The sequence below is a fragment of the Balaenoptera acutorostrata genome, chromosome 3 (assembly GCF_949987535.1).
Source record: "Balaenoptera acutorostrata chromosome 3, mBalAcu1.1, whole genome shotgun sequence".
Taxonomy (NCBI): Eukaryota; Metazoa; Chordata; class Mammalia; order Artiodactyla; family Balaenopteridae; genus Balaenoptera; species Balaenoptera acutorostrata.
In genome coordinates, this window is record NC_080066.1 from 155,847,204 (window position 1) to 155,875,014 (window position 27,811).

The window sequence follows — 27,811 nt, forward strand, 5'->3', positions numbered from 1 at the left end:
GGAGGCAGGCGCAGGAATGGGCTTTGCTTCTGCAGAGGGACTTCTGCCAGAGGTGTGTGTGTGTGTGCATCGCGGGGGCTGCTGACAGGGAGCTACATGTGCCTGAGTGTGGATGTGACCAAACTCAGGGATATGCTGCTGTTAAATGAAGCGAGGCATTGCCATGGCAACACAGCTCTCTGTTCCCAGCCAGATGCCAAGCCCTTAAATTATATTTTTCTGGCTGAAAGCGCCTCAATCACCTCTGGTCTCCCAAGCAATGGGGGTGCGGGGGCAGCAGATGCCTCACCCTTATCTCCAACCTTTTCACAAAGCCCAAGAGGTGATAAGCAGGGGAGGTGTCATGGGGGCACTGATGAATCTTGTCTGGGGGAGGCCCTGGGAGTAGCCTCTGGTGAAGGGGCTTGGGGACAGCCATGGATAGGCCCCCCTTCTATTATCTCTGGGTCCAGTGATCTGGGGTTAACATTCTCAAGCACTTCATTCTAGAAGGAAATTTGTACAATGAACGTCAGTAGAGATGCCAATCATTTCTTCCGCTAATCATTTCCTTTCCTTCCACCCATTATCCTTCCTTTGATTTTTTTTTTTTAATTTATTTTATTTATTTATTTATGACTGTGTTGAGTCTTCGTTTCTGTGCGAGGGCTTTCTCTAGTTGCGGCAAGTGGGGACCACTCTTCATCGCGGTGTGCGGGCCTCTCACCATAGCGGCCTCTCTTGTTGCGGAGCACAGGCTCCAGACGCGCAGGTTCAGTAATTGTGGCTCACGGGCCCAGTTGCTCCGTGGCATGTGGGATCTTCCCAGACCAGGGCTCGAACCCGTGTCCCCTGCATTGGCAGGCAGATTCTCAACCACTGCGCCACCAGGGAAGCCCCTTCCTTTGATTTTGATGAGCAAAGTATCCCTGTGTCCCTGGCCACAGCTGACCGGACAGTGGGAACATGAAGAATACCAAGCGGATTCTCCTCCAGCAGTCTGGATGGGGGTTAATTATCTATTTGCAAACAGCCTGGAAGGTTTAAGGTGCAACTTGGGGGCAGCTTTGTGTAAGTAAAATCGGCAAAGAGGGTCTGCATCCCAGGAAGCAGACACCGGCAAAGGGAAGCAAAGACCAGAGAGGGTGGTGGAGGGAGGGAAATGTGGCAGTTGCTGTGGTCCAGGGGTCTTTCCTGCTTCTGGTTCTCAGGGAGGCTCTGTGCATTTCCTGCCCTCAGATGCTTTTTGTAATTTGGTAAGTTTGTGTCTTGCAGTGGAATGGTCCCTGATTAAGGCATGAGGAACACTTGGATAGGGTTTGGTTGATGATGCTGGAAGTGCCTTTTCTCGCCACATTCCCACTTAGGATAAGCAGTAAACTCCTCAAAAAAGGTTGCCTGGAAAATTTTCAATTGTCCAATAGTATTTTATTGAGCAGCTATGTACCAAGCAGTATTCTAGATGTTAGGGAAATATCAGTGAACGAGACAGAAGAGAGCCTGCCCTTAGGGAGCTTGCTCTTTGGAGGACACAGATAATAGAGTGAACAAAGGACATGATAGCAGACATTGCTAAGGGCTATGAACAAAACGAATGAATCATACAGAATCATCAACTATTAAGGTTTGAAAAAGTCCTCAAATTTTCCAGATGCTTTTATTCCCACAAGACCAAAGAAACAACTGAGATAATAAATGGCCTTTAGCCACACAGGAGGGTAGTGAAGCTACGTCCAGCTCATTCTTTGCCAGCTTTTATGTTCCTTCCTGTAGGAAGCCTTTCCCTCCCAGCTCTCTGTTATATGCCCCTCCTGTTGCACCTTGCACTTGGCTCATCACAGCATATTTTATTGCCTGTTTACGGAGGTATTTTTCCCACTTACTGTAGGACCTGAGGGCAGAAACAATGCCCATCACATTCGCATAACACAGTGACTCACACTGCATAGATGCTTAATAAATAGTTGCTGGATTAATAAATAACAAGGGCTGCTGCCTGACAGACAGCAGCAACACTGATGTTTCTTCAACTCCTGTAGGCAATTCTTCTACCATGCGACCCCTCCAAAGGCAGGAGTAGTTGGATAATGACACAGACATGGGATGGTTGTCTTCAGAGATAGGAGAAGAATCTTCCATGGCCAGAACCCAGGCAAGGTGGTTTGTTGACTCTTTTACAGCTGTTGAGATCGGAGCCTTTGTGTTGAGCACCTCTTAAAAACGAAGGCAAAGCATTTAGGGCCTCTATCTGGTGGCTCTCAGGAAGTGCTTGATTCCTGTTGATGGGAGCAAATGGGAGCAGCCGGCCATCAGTTGGGCACATTTTCAGGCCTGATCTCACTTTGTAGACAGGACAGTTCACATCTAACAAAAGGGAACACACACTGAACCCAGGAAAGGTACACGCACATGAACACCCACCAGTGTGCCCCCAACAGCAGATTTTACCTCTCCTCCCTCCTTCCCTCACCTAACAAATAGTAAATAATAAATCTTAGGGCCCTGTGGACTTCAATGCTATCTGCCCAGCCATGTCCCTAGAATACGGTAATCTTTTTCAGGGGAGGACTGTGGCCCTCGCCAACTGGTTCAACCTTAAGGCTGACTGTTTACTGCCCTAGCAACCAAAGCCCACGCTGGTGTTTCCATGGCGGAGGTAGAACAAGGTTTCCAGGCGCGGCAAGCTACCTGAGCTTAGGACACAAACATGATGTAGGTTGGTTCTCTTGCCGGATGGATAGGATCATACATTCCCTAGTCAGCCCATGGAGAATCCCAACCCAGAAACCAGAACTAAAGCCTTTGTGGGAGCAGCTGAAACTGGTTGCTTTCTGCATCACTTAACACAGTACCCGATCTTATTTATAATAGGAAACTTCCAGAGAGTTCAGAGATTTATTTCCTCCATTTTTCATTACTGCATATAATTCTTTACAGGGTTTGCTATGCATAATTAAAAAAAATTATATGAGTAATACATAAATATGTTCTTATAAAAGAAATCAGACCACACAAAAGCATATAGAGTAAAAAGTCCCTTCTACCACCTCCCAATCCCTCTCCTTCCCACTGTTACGTTTGGATGTATCTTTTCCCCCATCTTTACGCACATGTACGTGCATATACAGGTAATAGTCTTGTTTAGTTTTTACATTTTAATTCATACACTGTACATAGAATTTTGCTATTTCATGTTTTTCAATAACCAATGTGTCTTGGAGCACTTTTTTTTTTTGGCCACACTGCGCGGCATGCGGGATCTTAGTTCCTGGACCAGAGCCCCCTGCAGTGGAAGCGCGGAGTCTTAACCACTGGATCGCCAGGGAAGTCCCTTGGAGCACTTTTCATGTCAGTACATTATTGTGAAGGGCTCCATAGTGTTAATATTCCATAGTGTGTATGAACCATAATTCAAATAACTCTTTCCCTACTGATTAACATTTGGGTTGTTTCTAGTTTTCCACTATTTTGAACACTGTAATGAACATCTTTTTACACATATCATTGTGTCCCTGATAGGCATTTCTATAAGGAAGATACCTAGAAGTAGAATTGCTGCGTCAAAATTTAGCTAAACACTGATTATAATAGCTTTATCAATGTAAATTTCATTTTCACACATCCCACCGACACTGGGCATCCATTCATTCAACAAATATACAGTGAGAAACTACTATGTGCCAGGCACTGTTCTAGAAAACTAGGGCACATCTCTGCCTCAGGGCACTTAGAGTCTAGTGGGGGGAAACAATATTATTTCCCTATTTCTTAAAAATAAGGAAAAAAGAAATTACTATTAAAAAGAAATTATTATTTCCTTACTTCCTATAATGAAGTTTTATGTCATAAATGCTATGGAAAATAGAGCGTGGTAAAGAAAATGAGGAATGGCAGTGGGGTTGAGGTTTTGAATAGGATAGTGAAGGCAGGCCCCACCCCGGTGATTCTGAGCCTTCCTTGAAGGAAGCGAGTGCAAATCTCAGAGAACAGAGTGTTCTAGGCAAAGGCAAGTCCAGCTCAGAGGTCAGGGATGTGCTTGGTCTTTTCAGAGGGGCAGCAAGGAGGCCAGTGTGGCTTGAACAGAGTGGGCGAGAGGACCAAGAGGACATGGGGGGCCAGATGGGGAGGGACTGGTAGTCAACTAAAAGGGCTTTGGCTTTTACTCAGCGCAACAAGTGATATTAGAAAGTTTTGAGCACCAGAGTGACATGAGCCGCCTTACATGTTAATAGCCTCTCTCTGGCCATAGTTTAGAATAAACTATGAATAAACTATAGGAGTAGAAGGTAGGGACAAGCATGGAAGAAGTCAGAAGGCTATTGCAATAATAATCCAGTTGACGGATGATAGTGGCTTGGGTCAGGGCGCTACAGGCAAAAAGGAGGGATTAGATTCTGGATACTTTGAAAACAGAGCCATATTTACCATTAAGAAATAGGGTGGAAGTAAAAAGAACAGTCAAGAGGTTAAAATCTCCTTAGATTTTCCAAATAGATGGGTACAAACATCTTATTTACTTACATCTCATTGCTTTAATTTGCATTTCTCTAACCCCTCCTTACCCTCCTCTTTCCCTTGGTTAACACTTGATTTCCTTACCAACAATCTTGCTTACTGGGTAGCCTTGCTGTTTAGCCAAACTCTGAGATTAATTTCTCATTTTAGAAGAACAGCATTGCAGACCTGGTAGGTAACACAGGATTACTTGGTCAAACCTCCTTAAAGGTGAGAAAACTGGGTTGCTCAAAAAGGTTAACTGAGGCTCAGTGGAGTGACTTATTCAAGGTCACACAGCTAAGTGTTGGAGCTTTATTAAAATCTACCTTTCCTGATAACCACTCTATTTCACTTTCCATCGTCTATACCATCTTATCTTAGAAATCTGTTTTTCCAATAAAACTAATTGAGAACCAGCAAACTCATTTCCATGAGGGCTCAAATTTGGATAGGATAGTTGATCAAAAGGATTGTCAATAAAAACTTACTACGCAGGCTAAGAAGCTAGATTTGCGTTGCTTTTTCCACTGTAATCTTCAAAGCAGAAAACAGGTGAGGTGTCTTTTCTGCCTAGCTCTGCCAGCCCCTCATTCACACTGAGATCAATAATCATTCCTCAGGCTCCTTTCCACCTCATTACCATTCTAATTTGCCTTAGTAGAATCCACCTAGGGTATTAGGGTTTTATTTTTTTTCCCTACTCTAGTAAACCAACCTTTTAGATGAAGGGAAAACAGAAAAGGGATAAGACCAGCTTATCTTAGTAAAAAAGGAATTGGGAAAATTAGAACGTGGCAAGCCAAGTCTTGCTGAGTTTGTCCTGTTCAGCACATCTCTGTCTCACTGCGGGCCTGGGATGCTTTAGGAAAAATCTGATGTAGGGTGCTGGAAACAGGCAAGAGGCTCTACTGAAATAATAAGCAAGCAGTAGTGAGAAGATCCATCTTAGCCAGATGAAAGGGCCTCAGACTGGAATGGAGCTGATGAGGGCAGTTAAAAAGGTGAGTGGACAGGGCTTCCCTGGTGGCGCAATGGTTGAGAATCTGCCTGCTAATGCAGGAGACACGGGTTCGAGCCCTGGTCTGGGAAGATCCCACATGCCGCGGAGCAGCTGGGCCCGTGAGCCACAGCTGCTGAGCCTGCGCGTCTGGAGCCTGTGCCCCGCAGCGGGAGGGGCCGCGATAGTGAAAGGCCCGCGCACCGCGATGAAGAGTGGCCCCCACTTGCCGCAACTGGAGAAAGCCCTCGCACGAACCGAAGACCCAGCACAGCCAAAAATAAATAAATAAATAAATAAAATAAATTAAAAAAAAAAAAAGTAAGTCATAAAAAAAAAAAAAAAAAAGGTGAGTGGACACTCTACAAAGCTGCTGCTGCTGAGTGCAGTGTATGCCTTACCTGCCCCTTCCAAAAAAGCATCACAAAGGCCTTCTTCAAAAGAGCAATTTATGCTGGCGATAGAAAATTTGGGAGATGTAAGATTATAACCCTCCAGCCTTTTCTGTGCATACAAATTGTGCATACAAAAAGCACTGGTAAAATGCTTGTGCATTCTGTTGTTAAGCTGTTTTTCTCAGTTAACATATTGAGCATTTCTTCTGATTACTGAATATGTCTCTAAAACGTGACTGATAGTTGTTATATAGTATCTTATAACATAAAATAGTTTCCTCCAACAAGCTCCTCTTGTTAGACAATGTTGATGTTCCTAGATTTGCATTCTAATATATTTCAAGTAGAGACAGAATTACAGGGTAAAGGACTATCTTTTTTAATTGGAAAAAAATTCAAGCATGTATTCTTTATTTAAAAAATGACTTAGGGACTTCCCTCATGGTGCAGTGGTTAAGAATCTGCCTGCCAATGCAGGGGACACGGGTTCGAGCCCTGGTCTGGGAAGATCCCACATGCCGCAGAGCAACTAAGCCCGTGCGCCACAACTACTGAGCCTACGCTCTAGAGTCCGCATGCCACAGCTACTGAACCCCGCATGCCACAACTACTGAAGCCCGCATGCCTAGAGCCCGTGCTCTGCAACAAGAGAAGCCACCGCAATGAGAAGCCTGCGCACCGTAACAAAGAGTAGCCCCCGCTCGCCGCAACCAGAGAAAGCCCGCGCGCAGCAACGAAGCCAATGCAGCCATAAATAAATAAATAAATTTATTAAAAAAAAAAAAGACAAAAGAATTTTCAATGTAAAAAAAATAGAAATACAGAAAAGCACAAATAGAAGAAACATCAACTGTAATCCCACTATCATTCACACTTTGGTGTACATATCCTTCCAGTTTTTAAAAAATATATAAACAATCTATACAGAATTAGGTTACTATGCATGGTTTCATAACTGGATTTCCTCATTAAACACAAGTATTTCCTCCTATCTTTACTTGTTCTTCCAAAACATGAATTTTAATGGCTATAGTTTTCCTCTGTATGGTTATGTCATTTCCACTAGGATATAAGCACCACAAAAGCAGGTACTTTGTGCAAATCAAAGAACAGTGCTCAATAACCATTTATTGAACACATACATGAATTTAATCAACCAACTCCTTGTTGCTGGATATTGAGCTTATTTCAAACTATTATATTCTTATACAAAAATCTTGCAGACAGCTCTAATTACTTCCTTAGACTCAACTAGGAGTGAAATTTATTGGGTCAAATGGTACACATTTTAGAACATAATTAGGATGACCATATAATTTATCATCAAACCAGAACCCTTCTGAGAGGAAAAGGACTACCCTGGCCCAACTGGGATGTACAAAAGAATTACAGGTTACATGATGCCAAACTGAGCCTTAGAGGTTATAGCAAGTTAACACTGCCACTTGCAGAGCATCAGAGTGCCAGTTTCCCCAGACCTAACATTTTGTGACTCCACTCTTGATACCACATACATCCTAGAACAGAGTATCTACCCTGGCATTTTTGATATAAAATAATAAAGAAAACAAAATATCTTCCCCTTGATGTTTTCTCTTGGTTTCAGGTTCCTTTCTAGGGGTCTGGTTTCCTTTCTAGGTGTTGGCAAACGTTTGCTGTAGAGCCTGGATCATATCTTTTAGACTTTGTTGCAATTATTCAACTCTGTCATTTTAGCATGAAAGCAACCACAGATAATCCGGAAATGAATTAGTGTGGCTGTGTTCCAATAAAACTTTATTTATGGACACAGAAATTTGAATTTCATATAATTTTCATGTGTCACTAATATTATTCTTCTGAGCTTTCCCCCCCACCATTTAAGAATGTACAAACTATTCTTAGTCCATGGGCAGTACAAAAACAGAGGGTAGCTCATAGTTTGCTGACACCTGACTTAGAAAACATCTGGTAGACAACTAAAACAAACTTGGTGGGGGGGGGATAATCCTCATTTAAATGTAGAAAAATCACCAATTTTTCCTTTTTCCTTGAGCTGTATAATTTCTGCTGTCAAAGTATAGTTGCATTATATACATCTTCAACTATATGTGCCTCACAGAAATATACATAAAAACGAGAGAGAAGTGAACTGTGCAAACAATTCTGCTCAGCCCTCTCCACCCCCCAAATGAGTCCAGGAGCACATCCCTAGAGGAAGCGTGGGCTGGCAGAGAGGAGTCTTCCATCCTCTTGTCTGGCCTCAGTTTCCACATGCTTCTCACAGCATATATATCTTGCTTGATGGAGTGTGAGTTTACAGTTTGAACATGTATTTTTTGTAAAATATTGACCCTGAACACAAGCTAATACCTTCATCTGATAATCAACTGACTAAAGAGCAATCTTCTAATGCTGAAAGATAAGCTGACTGCTGGATTTACTAAATGACATGTGTTGGTGTTCAGTGGGTCACATATAATGTACAGTGTTCATATAATGTACATTATGAAAAATTTAAGGGATTTTTCCAGTGGTAATTTTAACTATATAAAATTATCCTATCACGAACAAATTTTAGAACCTATGTACGTACACATAAAGGATGAACCTGTTAATTTTTATTCCTTCAAACAAAAAAAACCTACCAAGGATTACAATATAAACTCAACATTCAACACTCATAAAAAAAAAAAGGCAGGACAGAGGAGAAATGCAAATTTGGCAAGTGGTGTCGCAAGCAGCAGGTATCAAAGCAGCTTCTGGTCAGTTGTCCACACAAACAAATAAGCTGGGATGTTTCTACGAATCCAGATAGTAATAAAATATTGGCAATATTATGTATCTAGAAAGGAGCACTAAATTTCCATTATTGTTTGAAATAGCAATATCCATCTAGGAAGATGGTAATAAATATTTTCATTTTATGAGTGAGGAAACTGAGGCCCACCGAGACACAAGGTAACTTAAAGGCTCAGGGTATACCGAGCTGAGCTGGTGGGGGTACACAGATTAAACTCAGTGTTTCATGCATTTTCCATGCTGTCTACAACACAAAAAACCGCAGTGACTGGAGTATCAAGGAATATTCTCTCTTGTGAGACAGCCACAAAGAATACTTAGGGCAGAAACAGCTAGAGGGCTTCAATAGCATGAACAATACAGCAAGCGAAAACAGGAAAAAATGAATCCCAGATACACTTACCCTCAAACATAGATACAGATCTTTAATTTAAAACTGAGTAAGTTTATCCATGGGGAAAACAGTTACAGAACACCCTTAGGACTTTTTTAGTCCAACAATTAAAATTGCATTTAAAAGCCAAAGGGAAGAGTTTACAGACCTGAAAGACATCTGGAGAAACTACTGTCCCTCTTCCCTTGGGTTTATATATATTTACCGTTTAGGCAAGAGAGATAGCTGTGATTAATGTCTTTTCTAGGAGATGTGATTTCCAGTTCCATTGTCTTAAGTGTACAGGATTTTTCTGTGAAGGCCAGAGAAGATCAAAGAATTTGGTGTTGATTGGAAGAATTAAGAAGGTAAGACTAATGGTTGGTTCCTGGAACCACAATGTTACCACAAATCACTAGATGGGGTGGTGGAAGGGGAATTATGTTTTCCATCAATAAAACCTGAGGTATTTAAAGATTCCACACACATGGAAACTCACGTCTACCTCGCTCAGAGATAACGGCGAGGCTGAGAAGGCTGTTGTGGGAGCTCATACCTCCTTGGACTTCTCACATACGTTAGTGCCAAAACCTAACCGGGACTGGACCATGTCAAGCACTTCTCTGACCAAAGTGGTTAATCAGTTTTCTCTTCAGGATGGGTTCCAAGGCAACAGTGTGATCAATGATGAGTTTTTCCTCGTCTCTGCTTTTGGCCTGTCTTTGTGCTGAAGTCTGCGGCAATACAAAACAGCATGGTCATTTACTGTTAAGACCTGCCTGAGTAAAAGAATGGGGCTCTCCAAGTCTCAGCAGTCAGGGTTTAACCTAGCTCGTTTTACTTGGCTATTCTCATCATCCAGATGGCAGGAACCCTCTGTGGGGATGTCTCTTTTATTCTCCTCCATGGGTTCCAAAGGGAAGTCATGACCTATGGCCAGCACCTGCCGGACAGTCATGTTAACACGAGCAGTTTTCAAGTAGCTGGCGCACACCTGCCAGTCCTCCACAGAACAGGGCTCCACCACTGCGTCTCTGGGGAGGTCAGCTGGGAGAGGCGTCTCTAGGCAGCAAGGCAGGCTCTCCCCTTCCGGACTGGGAAGGACCCTCGGGACTGCATGGTTCAGCAGGCGGCTGAAACCTGACATTACCATGATGTCACCACTGTGCATAAACATGGGGGTGGGGGCTTCATCTCTTTTGAGGCCACCCAGGAGAAAGATGGCAGACTGTCCGAAGCTATAAAAAAAAAAAAAAAGTAAAACAATACACATAGTAAGTTTCTGTCACTAGCCATGATTGGGAAAGTTACTGCCCACTGCTTTTTTAGTTTTTGGTTGCACTGTGCAGCTTGCGGGATCTTAGTTCCCTGACCAGGGACTGAACCTGGGCCCACGGCAGTGAAAGCATCAAGTCCTAACCACTGGACCACCAGGGAAGTCCCAATCCTCCTTTTTAAACCATGCTAAGATCCTTCTTTTCTGGCTTGTGTCTATGAGCGACCAGCCCGTGATCTGCTACTTAAACTTATTATAGCCCTCAAAACTGCTGCAAAATAAAATCTGAAGCAATTAAATAAGCAAATTAAAATTTATTTGGGTCCTTTACTATATATTTATCATTCCTGTTCACTTTAAAGATAAGGCAATTAATAAAAGATTCTGTTCATGCACTTTCCTCATGAGATACAGGTGCAGTACTTTGCAAAAATATAAACTTACATTTAAGGAGACAAGGAGAGTAAACTATTCAGGCTTCTGTGCTTTGCTCTTCTCTATTCCGAAAAGGTTGCTCACTTTGCCTTATGGCCTTTACCACTTATCTATTCCACAGACACTGACAATACCTCTCATTACAAAAGACAGACTCCATGCATCTTAAACAGAAATATTCATTGTAATTTGGTCATTACTCTAAAAGGACTAGGCTAATTTTACTTATGATACATGGCTAAGATGCCCAGAAATGAAAGATTATAGAGTCCAACCATTTAAAAAATTTAATGTCTTATTTATTTATTTAAGCTTAAAAGTTCTTTAGAAAAAGGAATGAAGTGATAAAAAGTAATTCAAAATCCCTAGACCCAACTTACCTGAACGAAAGCAGGGGTTTGGAGTGATCTAGTTCAGATTTGTCTACGTGGATTCCTAGTGTGGAGTCTAATCGGTAGTAATTCAGGATACCTGCTTCGGCTCGGAAACCCTGAAATCCACAGGCAGCGGCTACTTGCTCTGAGAGGAAAGCCAGGTCAGAAGGGAAAGGTGTATAATGATCTGCTGAGTATTTCTTTGATAAAAGTAGGGAGAATAAGAAAAATAAACAATGATCTCAGGAAAATAGGAAACTGTGGCATAAGATTAATTACCACTTTAAAATCATCTAATTTACATGTAATATATTGATTGATTTACAATGTTGTGTCAGTTTCTGCTGTACAGCAAAGTGATTCAGTTATACCTATGTATACATTCTTTTAAATATTCTTTTCCACTATGGTTTATCACAGGATACTGAATACAGTGCCCTGTGCTATACAGTAGGACCTTGTTGTTTATCCATTCTCTATATAATAGTCTGTATCTGCTGACCCTAAACTTCCAATCCCTCCCTCCCGCATGGCAACCACAAGTCTGTTCTCTATTACATGTAATATTAATATAGCATGATTTACCCACCCCTTAAAATTTTTTTTATTGAGGTATATAGCTGATTTACAACATTACATTAGTTTCAGGTATACTACATAGTGATTCAAAATTTTTTTTTTTTATTTAAAGATTTATTGATTGATTGCTATGTTGGGTCTTCGTTTCTGTGCTAGGGCTTTCTCTAGTTGCGGCAAGCGGGGGCCACTCTTCATCGCGGTGTGCGGGCCTCTCACTGTCGCGGCCTCTCTTGTTGGGGAGCACAGGCTCCAGATGCGCAGGCTCAGTAGTGGTGGCTCACGGGCCTAGTTGCTCTGCGGCATGTGGGATCTTTCCAGACCAGGGCTCAAACCCGTGTCCCCTGCATTAGCAGGCAGATTCTCAACCACTGCGCCACCAGGGAAGCCCCCAAAATTTTTACAGATTATACTGTATTTACAGTTATTACAAAGTACTGGCTATATTCCCTGTGCCGTACAATATATCCTTGTAGCTTATTTATTTTATACATAGTAGTTTGTACTTCTTAATAGCCATCCATTTTTGAGGCAACCAGTAATCTAATAATGGGTCAATTCAAAATACTGAGCACCTATTATATGGTAGGCACTGTGCTATGCAGTGATAAATCAGGCAAAGTCACGCTGTATAGAGTCAACATATGAAGCAATTACACCTCTCTCTGGTATACTCCACTCCCAAACAGGATAGTTCTCTTAGGGTAAAAGGCAACTCAAAACTATCACTACCAAGGGGTGCCTAAGGAAACACGCTGACTAAATGTTATGTAACCTGGACAGGATCCTGGAACAGAAAGTCCATCAGTTAAAAATTAAGGAAATACAGATGAAGTATGGATTTCACTATTATGATAATGTATTACTGGGACTTCCCTGGTAGTCCAGCGGTTTAGACTCTGCACTCCCACTGCAGGGGGCCTGGGTTTGATCCCTGGTCAGGGAACTAAATCCCACATGCTGCAGCTAACAGCCTGCATGTCACAACTAAAAGATCCCGCATGCAGCAACGAAGATCCCACGTGCCGCAACTAAGACCAAGCGCAGCCAAATAAATAAATAAATATCAATATTAAAAAAATAATAATAATGTTTTACTATTGGTTCACTAATTGAGAAAAAGGTACCATACTAATATGACGTTAATAAAAGGGAAAACTGAGTGTGGGGTATTTGGGAACTCTGTACTACCTTTTCAACTTTTCTGTAAACCTAAAACTATACTAAAATACAAAGTTTATTAAAAAAAAAAAAAAAAAAGGAAACTCAAATACTATAGCCAGTTTGATTTTGGACCCCTCAGCCTGCAACGTAGTTTCATGTGATTTCACTGGTCAATCTGATGGGATGACATGCTCAAAACATCTGAATTTAAACCGACTTACACTGTGGTCAAGGCAGGACCTTAAAATGGAAGTAATTTTCAGCACTTACCCCCTGAACTGCCTCTATTTTTTGTACCTAAGGATCATAAATACCCTTTTTCTCTTAAAAAACAAAAAACAAAGGCCAGAACACTCTCTCTACAAAACATACACAATTTCTGAGAATGACAAGGCAGCAGCCTCCTACGCAGATGAGTCTGAGGGCTAGTCTGGCTATGTAAGCCAGCAGCATCCTGATACTCTTCCTTGGTCTGATGCTCCTCTCTCATTCCTCCCGTTACTCAATCAACCTCAGATCTGGTTAGAAAATCCACTTTTGTCTCACATCCCCACTAGTGTCCACTAGTCACAGCTCTGGAGAGAAGTGAGCTTCTTTTTTTTGTCTTCAGTAAGTGATTATTACTGGGACAAAAGACAATTTGGTACACACCTGCTCCAAAGCACAGAGGATTCAATACAGCAGAAACAATCCATTAACAGGAATGCGAACAGTAACAACAACTAGAAACCTAACATACACAAACTAATCTTTCATCCACATTTAAAAAAACGGCCTTCAATATATTTTTGTTATTTCAGTATATTAATATACTTATTTCTTGTTTCTCTTCCTCATTTTTTTCTTTTTTTCCTTATTAGTCATCCATTTTATACACATCAGAGTACACATGTCAATCCCGATCGCCCAATTCATCACACCCCCACCTCCACCCCTGCCACTTTTCCCCCTTGGTGTCCATACGTTTGTCCTCTGCATCTGTGTCTCAACTTCTGCCCTGCAAACCAGTTCATCTGTACCATTTTCCTAGGTTCCACATATATGCGTTAATATACGATATTGGTTTTTCTCTTTCTCACTTACTTCACTCTGTATGACAGTCTCTAGATCCATCCACGTCTCAACAAATGACCCAACTTCGTTCCTTTTTATGGCTGAGTAATATTCCATTGTATATATGTACCACAACTTCCTTATCCATTCGTCTGTCGATGGGCATTTAGGTTGCTTCTATAACCTGGCTGTTGTAAATAGTGCTGCAATGAACACTGGGGTGCATGTGTCTTTTTGAATTATGGTTTTCTCTGGGTATATGCCCAGTAGTGGGATTGCTGGGTCATATGGTAATTCTATTTTTAGCTTTTTAAGGAAGCTCCATACTGTTCTCCATAGTGGCTGTATCAATTTACATTCCCACCAACAGTGCAAGAGGGTTCCCTTTTCTCCACACCCTCTCCAGCATTTGTTGTTTGTAGATTTTCTGATGATGCCCATTCTAACTCGTGTGAGGTGACACCTCATTGTAGTTTTGATTTGCATTGCTCTAATAATTAGCGATGTTGAGCAGCTTTTCATGTGCTTCTTGGCCATCTGTTATGTCTTCTTTGGAGAATGTCTATTTAGGTCTTCTGCCCATTTTTGGATTGGGCTGTCTTTTTTTAATATTGAGCTGCATGAGCTGTTTATATATTTTGGAGATTAACCCTTTGTCTGTTGATTCGTTTGCAAATATTTTCTCCCATTCTGAGGGTTGTCTTTTCGTCTTGTTTACGGTTTCCTTTGCTGTGCAAAAGCTTTTAAGTTTCATTAGGTCCCATTTGTTTATTTTTGTTTTTATTTCCATTACTCTAGGAGGTGGATCAAAAAAGATCTTGCTGTGATTTATGTCAGAGTGTTCTTCCTATGTTTTCCTCTAAGAGTTTTATAGTGTCTGGTCTTACATTTAGGTCTTTAATCCATTTTGAGTTTATTTTTGTGTATGGTGTTAGGGAGTGTTCTAATTTCATTCTTTTTACATGTAGCTGTCCAGTTTTCCCAGCACCACTTATTGAAGAGACTGTCTTTTCTCCATTGTATATCCTTCCCTCCTTTGTCATAGATTAGCTGACCATAGGTGCATGGGTTTATCTCTGGGCTTTCTATCTTGTTCCATTGATCTATATTTCTGTTTTTGTGCCAGTACCATATTGTCTTGATTACTGTAGCTTTGTAGTATAGTCTGAAGTCAGGGAGTCTGATTCCTCTAGCTCCGCTTTTTTCCCTCAAGACTGCTTTAGCTATTCGGGGTCTTTTGTGTCCCCATGCAACTTTTAAGATTTTTTGTTCTAGTTCTGTAAAAAATGCCATTGGTAATTTGATAGGCATTGCATTGAATCTGTAGATTGTTTTGGGTAGTACAGTCATTTTCACAATATTGATTCTTCCAATCCAAGAACATGGTATATCTCTCCATCTGTTGGTATCATCTTTAATTTCTTTCATCAGTGTCTTACAGTTTTCTGCATACAGCTCTTTTGTCTCCCTAGGTAGGTTTATTCCTAGGTATTTTATTCTTTTTGTTGCAATGGTAAATGGGAGTGTTTCCTTAATTTCTCTTTCAGATTTTTCATCATTAGTGTATAGGAATGCAAGAGATTTCTGTGCATTAATTTTGTATCCTGCAACTTTACCAAATTCATTGATTAGCTGTAGTAGTTTGCTGGTGGCATCTTTAGGATTCTCCATGTATAGTATGATGTCATCTGCAGTTTTACTTCTTTTCCAATTTGTATTCCTTTTATTTCTTTTTCTTCTCTGATTGCCGTGGCTAGGACTTCCAAAACTATGTTGAATAGTAGTGGTGAGAGTGGACATCCTTGTCTTGTTCCTGATCTTAGAGGAAGTGCTTTCAGTTTTTCACCATTGAGAATGTTTGCTGTGGGTCTGTCATATATGGCCTTTATTATGTTGAGGTAGGTTCCCTCTATGCCCACTTTCTGGAGAGTTTTTTTATCATAAATGGGTGTTGAATTTTGTCAAAAGCTTTTTCTGCATCTACTGAGATGATCATATGGTTTTTATTATTCAACTTGTTAATATGGTGCATCACATTGATTGATTTGCGTATGTTGAAGAATCCTTGCATCCCTGGGATAAATCCCACTTGATCATGGTGTATGATCCTTTTAATGTGTTGTTGGATCCTGTTTGCTAATATTTTGTTGAGGATTTTTGCATCTATATTCATCAGTGATATTGGTCTGTAATTTTCTTTTTTTGTAGTATCTTTGTCTGGTTTTGGTATCAGGGTGATGGTGGCCCCATAGAATGAGTTTGGGAGTGTTCCTTCCTCTGCAATTTTTTGGAAGAGTTTGAGAAGGATGGGTGTTAGCTCTTCTCTAAATGTTTGATAGAATTCACCTGTGAAGCCATCTGGTCCTGGACTTTTGTTTGTTGGAAGATTTTTAATCACAGTTTCAATTTCATTACTTGTGACTGGTTTGTTCATATTTTCCGTTTCTTCCTGGTTCAGTCTTGGAAGGTTATACCTTTCTAAAAATTTGTCCATTTCTTCCAGGTTGTCCATTTTATTGGCATAGAGTTGCTTGTAGTAGTCTCTTAGGACGCTTTGTATTTCTGCCATGTCTGTTGTAACTTCTCCTTTTTCATTTCTACTTTTATTGAGTCCTCTCCCTCTTTTTCTTGATTAGTCTGGCTAATGGTTTATCAATTTTGTTTATCTTCTCAAAGAACCAGCTTTTAGTTTTATTGATCTTTGCTGTTGTTTTCTTTGTTTGTATTTCTGCTCTGATCTTTATGATTTCTTTCCTTCTGCTAACTTTGGGTTTTGTTTGTTCTTCTTTCTCTAGTTCCTTTAGGTGTAAGGTTAGATTGTTTATTTGAGATCTTTCTTGTTTCTTGAGGTAGGCTTGTATAGCTATAAACTTCTCTCTTGGAACTGCTTTTGCTGCATCCCACAGTTTTTGGGTCATTGTGTTTTCACTGTCATTAGTCTCTAGGTATTTTTGGATTTCCTCTTTGATTTCTTCAGGGATCTCTTGGTTATTTAGTAACATATTGTTTAGCCTCCATGTGTTTGTGTCTTTTATGTTTTTTTCCCTGTAATTCATTTCTAATCTCATAGTGTTGTGGTCAGAAAAGATGCTTGATATGATTTCAATTTCCTTAAATTTACTGAGGCTGGATTTGTGACCCAAGATGTGATCTATCCTGGAGAACATTCCGTGCGCACTTGAGAAGAAAGTGTAATCTGTTGTTTTTGGATGGAATGTCCTATAAATATCAATTAAATCTATCTGGTCTATTGTGTCATTTAAAGCTTGTGTTTCCTTATTTATTTTCATTTTGGATGATCTGTCCATTGGTGTTAAGTGAGGTGTTAAAGTCCCCCACTATTATTGTGGTACTGTCGATTTCCTCTTTCATAGCTGTTAGCAGTTGCCTTATGTATTGAGGTGCTCCTATGTTGGGTGCATATATATTTATAATTGTTATATCTTCTTCTTGGATTGATCCCTTGATCATTATGTAGTGTCCTTCCTTGTCTCTTGTAACATTCTTTATTTTAAAGTCTATTTTATCTGATATGAGTATTGCTACTCCAGCTTTCTTTGGATTTCCATTTGCATGGAATATCTTTTTCCATCCCCTCACTTTCAGTCTGTATGTGTCCCTAGGTCTGAAGTGGGTCTCTTGCAGACAGCATATATATGGGTCTTGTTTTAGTATCCATTCAGCAAGCCTGTGTCTTTTGGTAGGAGCATTTAATCCATTCCTGTTTAAGGTAATTATCGACATGTATGTTCCTATGACCATTTTCTTAATTGTTATGGGTTTGTTTTTGTAGATCCTTTTCTTCTCTTCTGTTTCCCACTTCGAGAAGTTCCTTTAGCATTTGTTGTAGAGCTGGTCTGGTGGTGCTGAATTCTCTTAGCTTTTGCTTGTCTGTAAAGCTTTTGATTTCTCCATCAAATCTGAATGAGATCCTTGCCGGGTAGAGTAATCCTGGTTGTAGGTTCTTCCCTTTCATCACTTTAAGTATATCGTGCCAATCCCTTCTGGCTTGTAGAGTTCCTACTGAGAAATCAGCTGTTAACCTTATGGGAGGAGTTCCCTTGTATGTTATTTTTCATTTTTCCCTTGCTGCTTTCAATAATTTTTCTTTGTCTTTAATTTTTGTCAATTTGATTACTATGTGTCTCGGCATGTTTCTCCTTGGGTTTATCCTGCCTGGGACTCTGCGCTTCCTGGACTCGGGTGGCTATTTCCTTTCCCATGTTAGGGAAGTTTTCGACTATAATCTCTTCAAATATTTTCTTGGGTCCCTTCTCTCTCTCTTTGCCTTCTCGGACTCCTATAATGCGAATGTTGTTGTGTTTAATGTTGTCCCAGAGGTCTCCTAGGCTGTCTTCATTTCTTTTCATTTTTTTTTCTTTATTCTGTTCCACAGCAGTGAATTCTACCATTCTGTCTTACAGGTCACTTATCCATTCTTCTGCCTCAGTTATTCTGCTATTGATTCCTTCTAGTGTAATTTTCATTTCGGTTATTGTATTGTTCATCTCTGTTTGTTCTTTAATTCTTCTAGGTATTTGTTCTTTAATTCTTCTAGGTCTTTGTTAAACATTTCTTGCATCTTCTTGATCTTTGCCTCCATTCTTTTTCCGAGGTCCTGGATCATCTTCACTATCATTATTCTGAATTCTTTTTCTGGAAGGTTGCCTATCTCCACTTCATTTAGTTGTTTTTCTGGGGTTTTATCTTATTCCTTCATCTGGTACATAGCCCTCTGTCTTTTCATCTTGTCTATCTTTCTGTGAATGTGGTTTTTGTTCCACAGGCTACAGGACTGTAGTTCTTCTTGCTTCTGCTGTCTGCTCTCTGGTGGATGAGGCTACCTAAGAGGCTTGTGCAAGTTTCCTGATGGGAGGGACTGGTGGTGGGTAGAGCTGACTGTTGCTCTGGTGGGCAGAGCTCAGTAAAACTTTAATCCGCTTGACTGCTGATGGGTGGAGCTGGGTTCCCTCCCTGTTGGTTGGCCAGTGTCCTTGTCCCCACGGTGAGCCACAGCCACCCCCTGCCTCTGCAGGAGACCCTCCAACAGTAGCAGGCAGGTCTGGTTCAGTCTCCCCTGGGGTCACTGCTCCTTCCCCTGGGTCCCGATGCACACACTACTTTGTGTATGCCCTCCAAGAGTGGAGTCTCTGTTTCCCTGAGTCCTGTCGAAGTCCTGCAATCAAATCCCACTAGCCTTCAAAGCCTGATTCTCTAGGAATTTCTCCTTCCGTTGCTGGACCCCCAGGTTGGGAAGCCTGATGTGGGGCTCAGAACCTTCACTCCAGTGGGTGGACTTATGTGGTATAAGTGTTCTCCAGTCTGTGAGTCAACCACCCAGCAGTTATGGGATTTGATTTTACTGTGAGTGCACCCCTCCTACCGTCTCATTGTGGCTTCTCCTTTGTCTTCAGATGTGGGGTATCTTTTTTTGGTGAGTTCCAGTGTCTTCCAGTCGATGATTGTCCAGCAGCTAGTTGTGATTCTGGTGTTCTCACAAGAGGGAGTGAGAGCACCTCCTTCTACTCTGCCATCTTGGTTCAGGGCTGAGAAGTGAGCTTTAACTTCACATTAAGAAAGACTTTTCTGAAAAGTCTTTGATGGATGGCCAAGCCTCTTCAGTTGGAATCTGTTTTACTTTATTCTTCTCTTCCTGAACTGCAAATAAGAGCTGCTATTTAATTTCTCAAAACTAAGGGTGTAGTTAGAAAACTTTAAGGTTTTCTCTACCGTTTTGTTTTAGTCCTTCAGAAGACCAGCCACTTAACAGCTCCTGTTCTAGCACTAGATTGCCTCTGCTATAATGAAAGAATTACCTTTTTGGGCTTTCATCCCTATCCAAACTGTCTATGTACTACTCTTCTTTCTTAATTCTCTTTCTCTTTTTCTGATTACCGTTTCAGTGTGTTTGATAATTTTCACTCCATGTTTTTCTTAGTAAATGAGGTCAACTTATTCCTTGGGGAATAACAATATCTACAGTAAAATTAATATCATAAAGAACAATAAGCTAAAATTTATGGTGTTAATACATTTAACTGCTTAGAATAGCCAGGCACTGTTGTTATTACTACAAAGGCGTTAATCATTTAATCCTCACAACCACCTTATGAGGGAGGCACTATCCATACTGAAGCCAAGATTCAAATCCAGGCTGTCTAACCCAAAGAAAACCACATGGCCATTTCCCCAAATACAGATGTCTAGTTTTCCATTAAATCTAATCACTGAAAATAAGAATTTTATCATGAATAGCTCTGAGCAACATTTACCATTATTTTGAGTAGTTAACATATTTATTAATGAGCTGGGTTGACTGAAACTATGGAGCTCTTAAAAAGTAACTGATTAGTAGGAAGATGGTCTATACCAATTTGCTTTACCCAGTTTACTCTCAGAATTAGTCCTTCCACTTGGTGGCAAACATCTCACTGAGAAAAGAAGCACTGAGATGCCAGCGATAAAGGAGGCATTTTCTGAATTGTAGGGGTCAGGAAAGAAGAAATTGTACCTCAAGAAAACATGGAACTTTGTTAACTGCAGGACATTCTTTCCCATCTCTCTCCTGATCAGACCTTATATAGCAGTCAAAGGCGTCTAGATCTTGAAAGTTCTTTTGTGAGTTGATGGAAGATAATACCAGAAGTACATGGAGCTTCTTTTACTCCAGGCACATAGTATGTAGAAAATAAATGATCAACAAACACTAAATAATAATGGAAATAAAGATTGTAATTGAGAACTGCTCTTGAATACAGTAAAGAAAAATCTGTATCCCTGAAACCTCCACAGAAGAAGCACCAATGACTTCTGAGAAAATAATATAACCTGAGAACATATGAAAAAGTAATTTGCTCTTGATAAATTATTCATTCCTCTTGAGATACCATAACAAGAGGATTTTAGGAGGGAATAAATAAAAGAAATCCTTCCGCAAATGTATAATCTGATACTTTAAGCTTGGCCAGGAAGAAGTCAAACTATGTGGCCCAAAAAGCATAAAAATGGAAAAACAATGGAATTAGCAAGAAAATTTGAATACCTTATTGTCCCAGTTATAATGGTAGCCTAGGGTCACCCAGCGTAGTTTCTCTAGTAAACTTCGGGGTCTCCGTTTATTCACTTCTTTATACCTGCAAAGATTGGAGACAAAAGATGATTTATTCATTTCAAATGGCAGCAATAGCCTGTTGTATGGATCCTGGAGTCTTAAATTTGGTATTCTATATAAGCTGTTGGCCAAGATCTCCACAGGGGAAATTAGAACAGAAATGAGTTGACCAAGAATACTACTAAAACACACGTTAGCATTTCTAATTTCTAATCGTTGGTTCTAAATCCTCTGCTGAATGGGATCAATTTTAAATGTCAAATCTCCAGCATCTCAATAATGATAAAACAAAATGACAACAGAAATGCCTTTACCTGTCCATGGGAAATGGGACAAAGAGCCCTACAGATAACTGAAAATTTGGCTAACAGAACATGTTCAGTTTGGTTTGCCAGAAGCAGGATGTGATTAATTATAGCTATCACTATGTCTAGAATAATGTGGCTTCCCAGAATTGTAGTTTGGGGGAAAAAACATTTGGCAAAATACAGTATACAATCAAAAATTACTGGTTTAAGATGACTTCTTTAACCCCATATTAACAACTTAGATAACTGAGGCTCAGCTAACAATTAAGGGCCACTGTAATTGATTTGGTTTCTGATATTCCCTTTTTCAAACCACAGGAGGTTTCTGTAAAATGGAGGTATCCTTTCTGTAATTATATCTTGTCTAATCAAATCTATGGGATTAACTACCCTTTTTCTTTTTTTTTTTTTGGCCGTGCTGCGTGGCTTGTGGGACCTTACTTCCCCGACCAGGGATTGAACCCAGGGCACTCGTCAGTGAAAGCACAGAGTCCTAACCACTGGACCATCAGGGAATTCCCTAACTACTCTCCTTCTAAAGAGGAAGCTTGTTTGTTTACCTCTAAATATCTAAAAATACAAGAATGCTAGGTCTAATCATTTTATTTAGTTTGTTTTTTCTATGTAAGTTACATCATTAATCAAAAAAAATTTTTTTGGGGTCTAAGAACCACTGCTCTTTAAAAAAGAAAAGATTAGGCTGCTTTAAGGAGTTTATATTTTGACAGGAGACGACGGATAAGTATAAGAAATGAGGGGAAAATTTAAGGTAGTATAAAATCTAGCACTAAACTGAATAGCACAAGACTTGGAAGACCACTAGAATTAAGAAAAAGGAGAGCTCAAAGTCAACTGTCTTATCAGTTAAGGCTTCATGGCAGAGTTGGGGAGTTGAGTATGGCACTGAAAAATGGCCAGCATTTAAACAAGGAGTGATGCAATAGGCAATATAGGCACAAAGCATGAACAGAAGCAAAGGACTTATTACAGGCTCACACTGTAAGTAGCACTCATCTTGAGGTCTGACAAAGTTTACAGAATAGATGCTATCTGTCCTCAAAGAGTTTACATTCTAAGGAAATTGCCACACAGACATACATCAAGACCAGTAAGTAAATAAAAAGAATGGATCAAACACTGATATATTTAGGACAGCTGTGAAGAAAAGAGGCATAGCAGGTCCGACTGCTATCCTTTGAAAGCACTGCATATTAGGTTGGCCCTTGGCAAGCATCTGGAACTTGGATTCTGGGGAGGTTCACACCACTGCCAGGACTCACTGTGCCTACACTGTCTCTATAAACAATACAGTTTATGCTGAACACCTGCCTCCCCTCTGGGAGTCTGGATTTTGGTACCTGTCAGGCAGAGACTGCCTAAGTGGCATCCCCTAGTAACAATCTGGGCACTGAGCTTCTTTAGATCATGCTGATGCTGCTGGTCCAGGAACCACACTTTGAGAAACACTATTCTAGCCAAAATTAAAAAAGAAAACTCTGTCTCTTTCTAGCTCAATAAGAGATCATTTTATTCTTGACAAAGAACCCAAAATCAGATTGATCTGTACAAATAAAGATAACAAGGCAGCTCTGAAAACTTGACGGCATTTTAGACATTCGATATGGCACCAATAAGCTGCTTTTCATCAAAAGATTGGGTCTAATGTTCTTTAAGAACAGGGTATACATTATTATAATTAACATAGGTTTGTGGTGTTAATAAAATTATCAAAATTATAGTAACAACCAAACATGAAGATATAGCCTATAACATACCCTTTAAAATTTAGTTTCTTTTTTAGGAAACCAAAAGAACATGTCTTTTCTACCTTAACTGTATCACTATAAAAAAGGCTTTGGGTATTGCCTTATATTATAGAGGGGGATAGGTCCAGGATGCAAAAGAAGCCAGAGAAGAGCCATACTTTCACAAGCATTAAGCCCAGTCCTCATAACAAAAAGGAAAAAAAAAAGCTTAAAGACGCTTAGTGAAAGAACAGTTGTGATCACTGAGTGTGCCATTTTGAGGTGAAAATGTGTGTGTGTGTGTGTGTGTGTATGTATGTAATGTGTTAGACCCAGGTAGGTATGAGATTCTATCCCTTATTTCATATCCTCTTCTGAGAACTTGACTTCCATTCTTGCCTTTGTATAGAATTTCTGGAAGGAAAGTAGCAACAACTGTTGTAACACTTGCCTTCAAGATGTGAGAGCAGGACTGGCCAGTGCTAGACATTTCTTGTCTTAGTACCACTTAGGGACCTTTCTGGTGCCCACAGGCCTCTTGGGTAACAAAGATTCCAAAAAATTCACTTGAACATTGTGAATAGTGTAAGGCCCAAACCAAGTTTCACGTGCTCCCAGATCTTTTTCAAACAGAAAATACTGAGGGATTAATGAAAGCATGGGTGGGCTGTTCTTTTTTTGTACCTGATTTGTCCAAAAAAGAAGCCAAGAAGGCTCAGTGCCAGTGGAGCCACTTATCCACCCTAAGGAATACAGGGAATATGTTGGCACCTAACCTAACTTTAAATCTTCACCCAATTATCCAAAAGAATGTTTTCAAGCAGGTGTGACCCTAATTATTGGTTCTCACTGCAAACAGCAACATGCTGCCCCTCCAGGCACTAGCTGGAGGATGATGGATGGGTGGGCTGGCACCTTCTCCCCTGGTGAATGTGCCCACCCAGCACTTTGCTCACTTTCTGTCAGGGGTAAAAGCTTGATGTAAGCGCTGGCATTTCTTTCAGCAATCTCATCCTATAGCACTGCTTTCAACTGAACCCTAACTGGGTGGAAAAGAACTCCTGTCCTGCTTGTCCACTCTCTGTGCAGTGGGTAAGCATTGGTATTTTCTTTTCTTTCTTGCCTCAAGGGACATTAGTGAACCATTGTGAAAGCAAAACTACTCACTCAGGACAGCAGTCTGAAGGTTGTTTATGACAGAAAACCTTCAAAATCCTATTGCAGGTATTGCTTTTTCCATCATTTTTAAAGATTTAGGGATTGTGTCTTTCATAACTCTGAATATTTCCCTCCACGACTACAGCTTTCTGTCCTTCTTCCTTTCCTAGTCTCTCATTTCCATTAAACCTAAAGTTCCATCTCCTGTCCCTAGAAACTCCATTTTTTCAGTATTTGAGTGCTTCCAGTTTTGTTTCCCTTCTCAACCTGTATCTCTCAGTCAGCGCAAATGGACATCCAACTCTACCTTAACACCCTTTTACTATCTTGCAAATGTTAGTCTTATCTAATCTTCTACCTTCTGTTCTAAACTTTCACCATTTATCCCAAGTCCTCAGTCCTGCTCTTACTCCCTTCCAGGACAAGGAGAATACGAGGCCTGATCAAGTGATCCAGTTAATGATTTCAACTTTCCTCCCCTACACCTCTAAACTTTTTGAAATCCTTACTCTGTCCTTCCTTCCTGGTTTCAGCAGTGGTCTTACTTCTTTTCATTAAGGCCAATTCTCCACCTATACTATCTCCCATTTCCCTGATGTAGCCTCTGAGGCCCTTCTCCATTATCATCTTTCTTCTCATATTTTCAACTCTTCCTGTGTACTTGTTTCTTCCTCTTGATCTGCAAAAATGTTCAACATTTCCACATACTTGAGAAAACATCTTTTCAACTTGACCTCTTCCTCAGGTACCCTATATGTCCTGCCTCCCTCTGCTCCACATCGCTTCTTCTCTTCACAATTAAACGTTCCTAAAAGGACTCAATATTTGCTGCCCACCCTCTCTGAGATCTGACTTTTGCTTACACCACTCCCCAAAACTAGTTTAGTTTCAATTATACCACTTAATTGTCAAATCCCAGGCCTACAGACATGGTTGGTCCTTCTCTTATTTTGGAAACACTTTCCTGCCTTGGCTTGTAATAGTACTATTTTTCCCACCCAGAGCTGATGCTTCCTAGGGCCAATCGCCTTCTTTTCTCTGTATGTTTTCCATAAACAAACAAAAAAACACATTATTCCCACTGTTCACTTCACTATGGCCTTCATGTGTAACTCCCTCATCTATCTATCTCTGTTTCTCTCCCTCTCTCTCATTATGCTCCTAAGCTCAGCTCCATATTTCCAAAGGCATACTAGACATCTCCATGTGTATACTCCACAGGCATTTCAAAAACAATAAGCCCCAAACTACACTAAGGATCATCTCTGCTCATTTTCCTCTTCCTCCAAACCTTATTTCCATTAAATCTTAGTATATAATGTTCCACTGAGGAACACGGAGGTGCAGGTATGTTTTTGAGATAATGATTTTGTTTCCTTTGGATACAGACTGAGAAGTGGAATTGCTGGATCATATGGTAGTTCTATTTTTAATTTTCTGAAACTTCCATACTGTTTTGCATAAATAAATAATTACAGCATTATTTACAACAGCCAAGACATGGAAACAACCTAAGTGTCCAATGACAGATGAATGGATAAAGAAAATGTGATACACACACAGTAGAATATTATTCAGACAGAAAAAAGGGAAATCCTGCCAATTGTGACAACTTGGATGAAACTTGATGGCATTATGCTAAATGGAATAAATGAGATAAAGACAAATGATCATACTTTTATGTGGACTCTAAAAAATCTGAAATAGAACAGACTGGTGGTTGCCAGAGGCTGGGGTGGTGTGTGTGTGTGTGTGTGTGTGAGTGAGAAATGGGTAAAGGTGGTCAAAAGATAAAAACTTGTCGTTGTAGGAGAAGTAAGTTTTGGGGATGTAAAGTACAGCATGGTGACTATAGTTAACCCTGTATTATATACTAGAAAGTTGCTAAGAGAGTAGATCTTAAAAGTTCTTATCACAAGAAAAATAATTTGTAATGATGCAAGGTGACTGACGTGAACGAAATTTATTGTGATAACCATCTGGAATATATACACGTATGAAATCATCATGCCGTACACCCTGGACTAACACACTGTTATACGTCAATTATCTCAATAAACCTGCGGGAACCCCCACAACTTAAGTGTAAACCTGCCTGTCACTTAGAAATCTGTGCATAATCCTTAACTACTTCTATGTCACTTTTCATAATCTCTTGGTTCCCAAGCCCTATACACAATGTCTTTTCCAGGCCTTTATCATCTTTTGCGTGGGTTATTAAGCTAAATTCTTTTTTTTTTTGGCTGCACTGCGCAGCATGCAGGATCTTAGTTCCCCAACCAGGGACTGAACCCGCGCCCCCTGCAGTGGAAGCGCGCAGTCTTAACCACTGGACTGCCAGGGAAGTCCCTTAAGCTAAATTCTTAATTGTGCTTTTTGCAATGACTAAATTTTCAATCCACTTTCCTCACTGCCACAAGAATTATCTCTCTAAAGTGAAAAATCTATTACTAATCTTGATGAATTCCTCCTGTTTATAAGGACAAAGTCCACATTTTCCTACTGTGAAATAAAATTTATGTTTTTTGGCAAGACGAGATAAATTCATTCATTCATTTATTTATTTGCTGCGCCGCGCTTCTTGTGAGATCTTAGTTCCTTGACCAGGGACTGAACCTGGGCCCTTGGCAGTGAGAGCGTGGAGTCTCAACCATCGGACAGCCAGGGAACTCCCAAGACAAGAAAAATTTAAACATAAAAAAAATCTTCTCTGCCCTTTAGCTCCCTCTCTTCCCCTTACTGTGCATTGTGTATCTGCATTATGCATCGAGCAAACCTCCCCCATCGGCAGAAATACCTGCTCACATAAAGAGCAACATTCTCTTAGCAACAAGACAACTCCTTAAAAGATAACGTTCCTTCTTGATCTTGTAAGGGGATGCTTAGATCTGGATGTGTAAACTGTCAATAATCCATCACTTAATATACAACTCTCTGTGTCAAAAAAACTTACATAACTGTGCCTTGACTTCTAATGGCTGCAACAGTTCTTGGAGCTTTCTGACATGCTGTTCCCAGGTAATAATCCTCCATTTGGCTCGAATAAAATGTTTCCATTTCTTTCTTTGATCGATTAATTCTTTGCCTATACTATATGGCATGCAAACCCCCTTATAATCTGGCACGAACCTTTCTAGTTTCATCTTCAAGCATTTCCTACAAGGTATCCCACCCTCCTTCTTTCATGGCTATGTTTTTGACCATACAATTTTCTACTGAAATGCTCTCTCCTCTCCTACTCTACTCTCTGTGTAGCAGATTTTTCTAACTTGCTTTTCCACACATAGCTTAAACACTTAAGGGAAATCTTTATCCTCGACTCAGTCTCTCCCTCTACTGTGCCCATACAGCACCTTGCAACTTCCTCTATTAAAGAATACAGCTTTAGTGCTGTAAATACCTCATGAAAGCACCTGAATTCCTCCTTTAATAGTCCCTTCCTCAAAGACATGGAATGAGTTTTGTATCTATGCTAGCACCAAATATTTCCTAAAGCACAAATGTACACTATTTAATAAATTAATGAAAATAAGATGGAAAGGTATTGTACTATACAGTTTTTAATTGATGATTCTCAAGTTCAGCATTA

The 27,811-nt window shown here is 40.3% G+C and overlaps 1 protein-coding gene across 4 annotated transcripts in view; it reads right to left on the minus strand.

Annotated features, from left to right (window-relative positions):
- Nucleotides 1-1,403: 1,403 nt before the first annotated feature.
- Nucleotides 1,404-27,811, minus strand: part of ALKBH1 (alkB homolog 1, histone H2A dioxygenase) — a 37,439-nt gene continuing 11,031 nt past the window's right edge. For 2 of the 4 annotated variants that reach the window (XM_057542125.1, XM_007184537.3), the window contains exons 4-6: nt 20,943-21,033; nt 11,114-11,307; nt 5,823-10,260 (exon numbers count right to left, since the gene is read on the minus strand). In XM_057542125.1, the coding sequence (XP_057398108.1) occupies nt 9,831-10,260; nt 11,114-11,307; nt 20,943-21,033 (715 nt within the window). In that variant the 3' untranslated portion in view covers nt 5,823-9,830. Of the gene's footprint in view, nt 2,344-5,822; nt 10,261-11,113; nt 11,308-20,942; nt 21,034-27,811 lie in introns of those variants that run through there. The other 2 variants (XM_007184538.3, XM_007184539.3) reach the window with 2 other exon arrangements.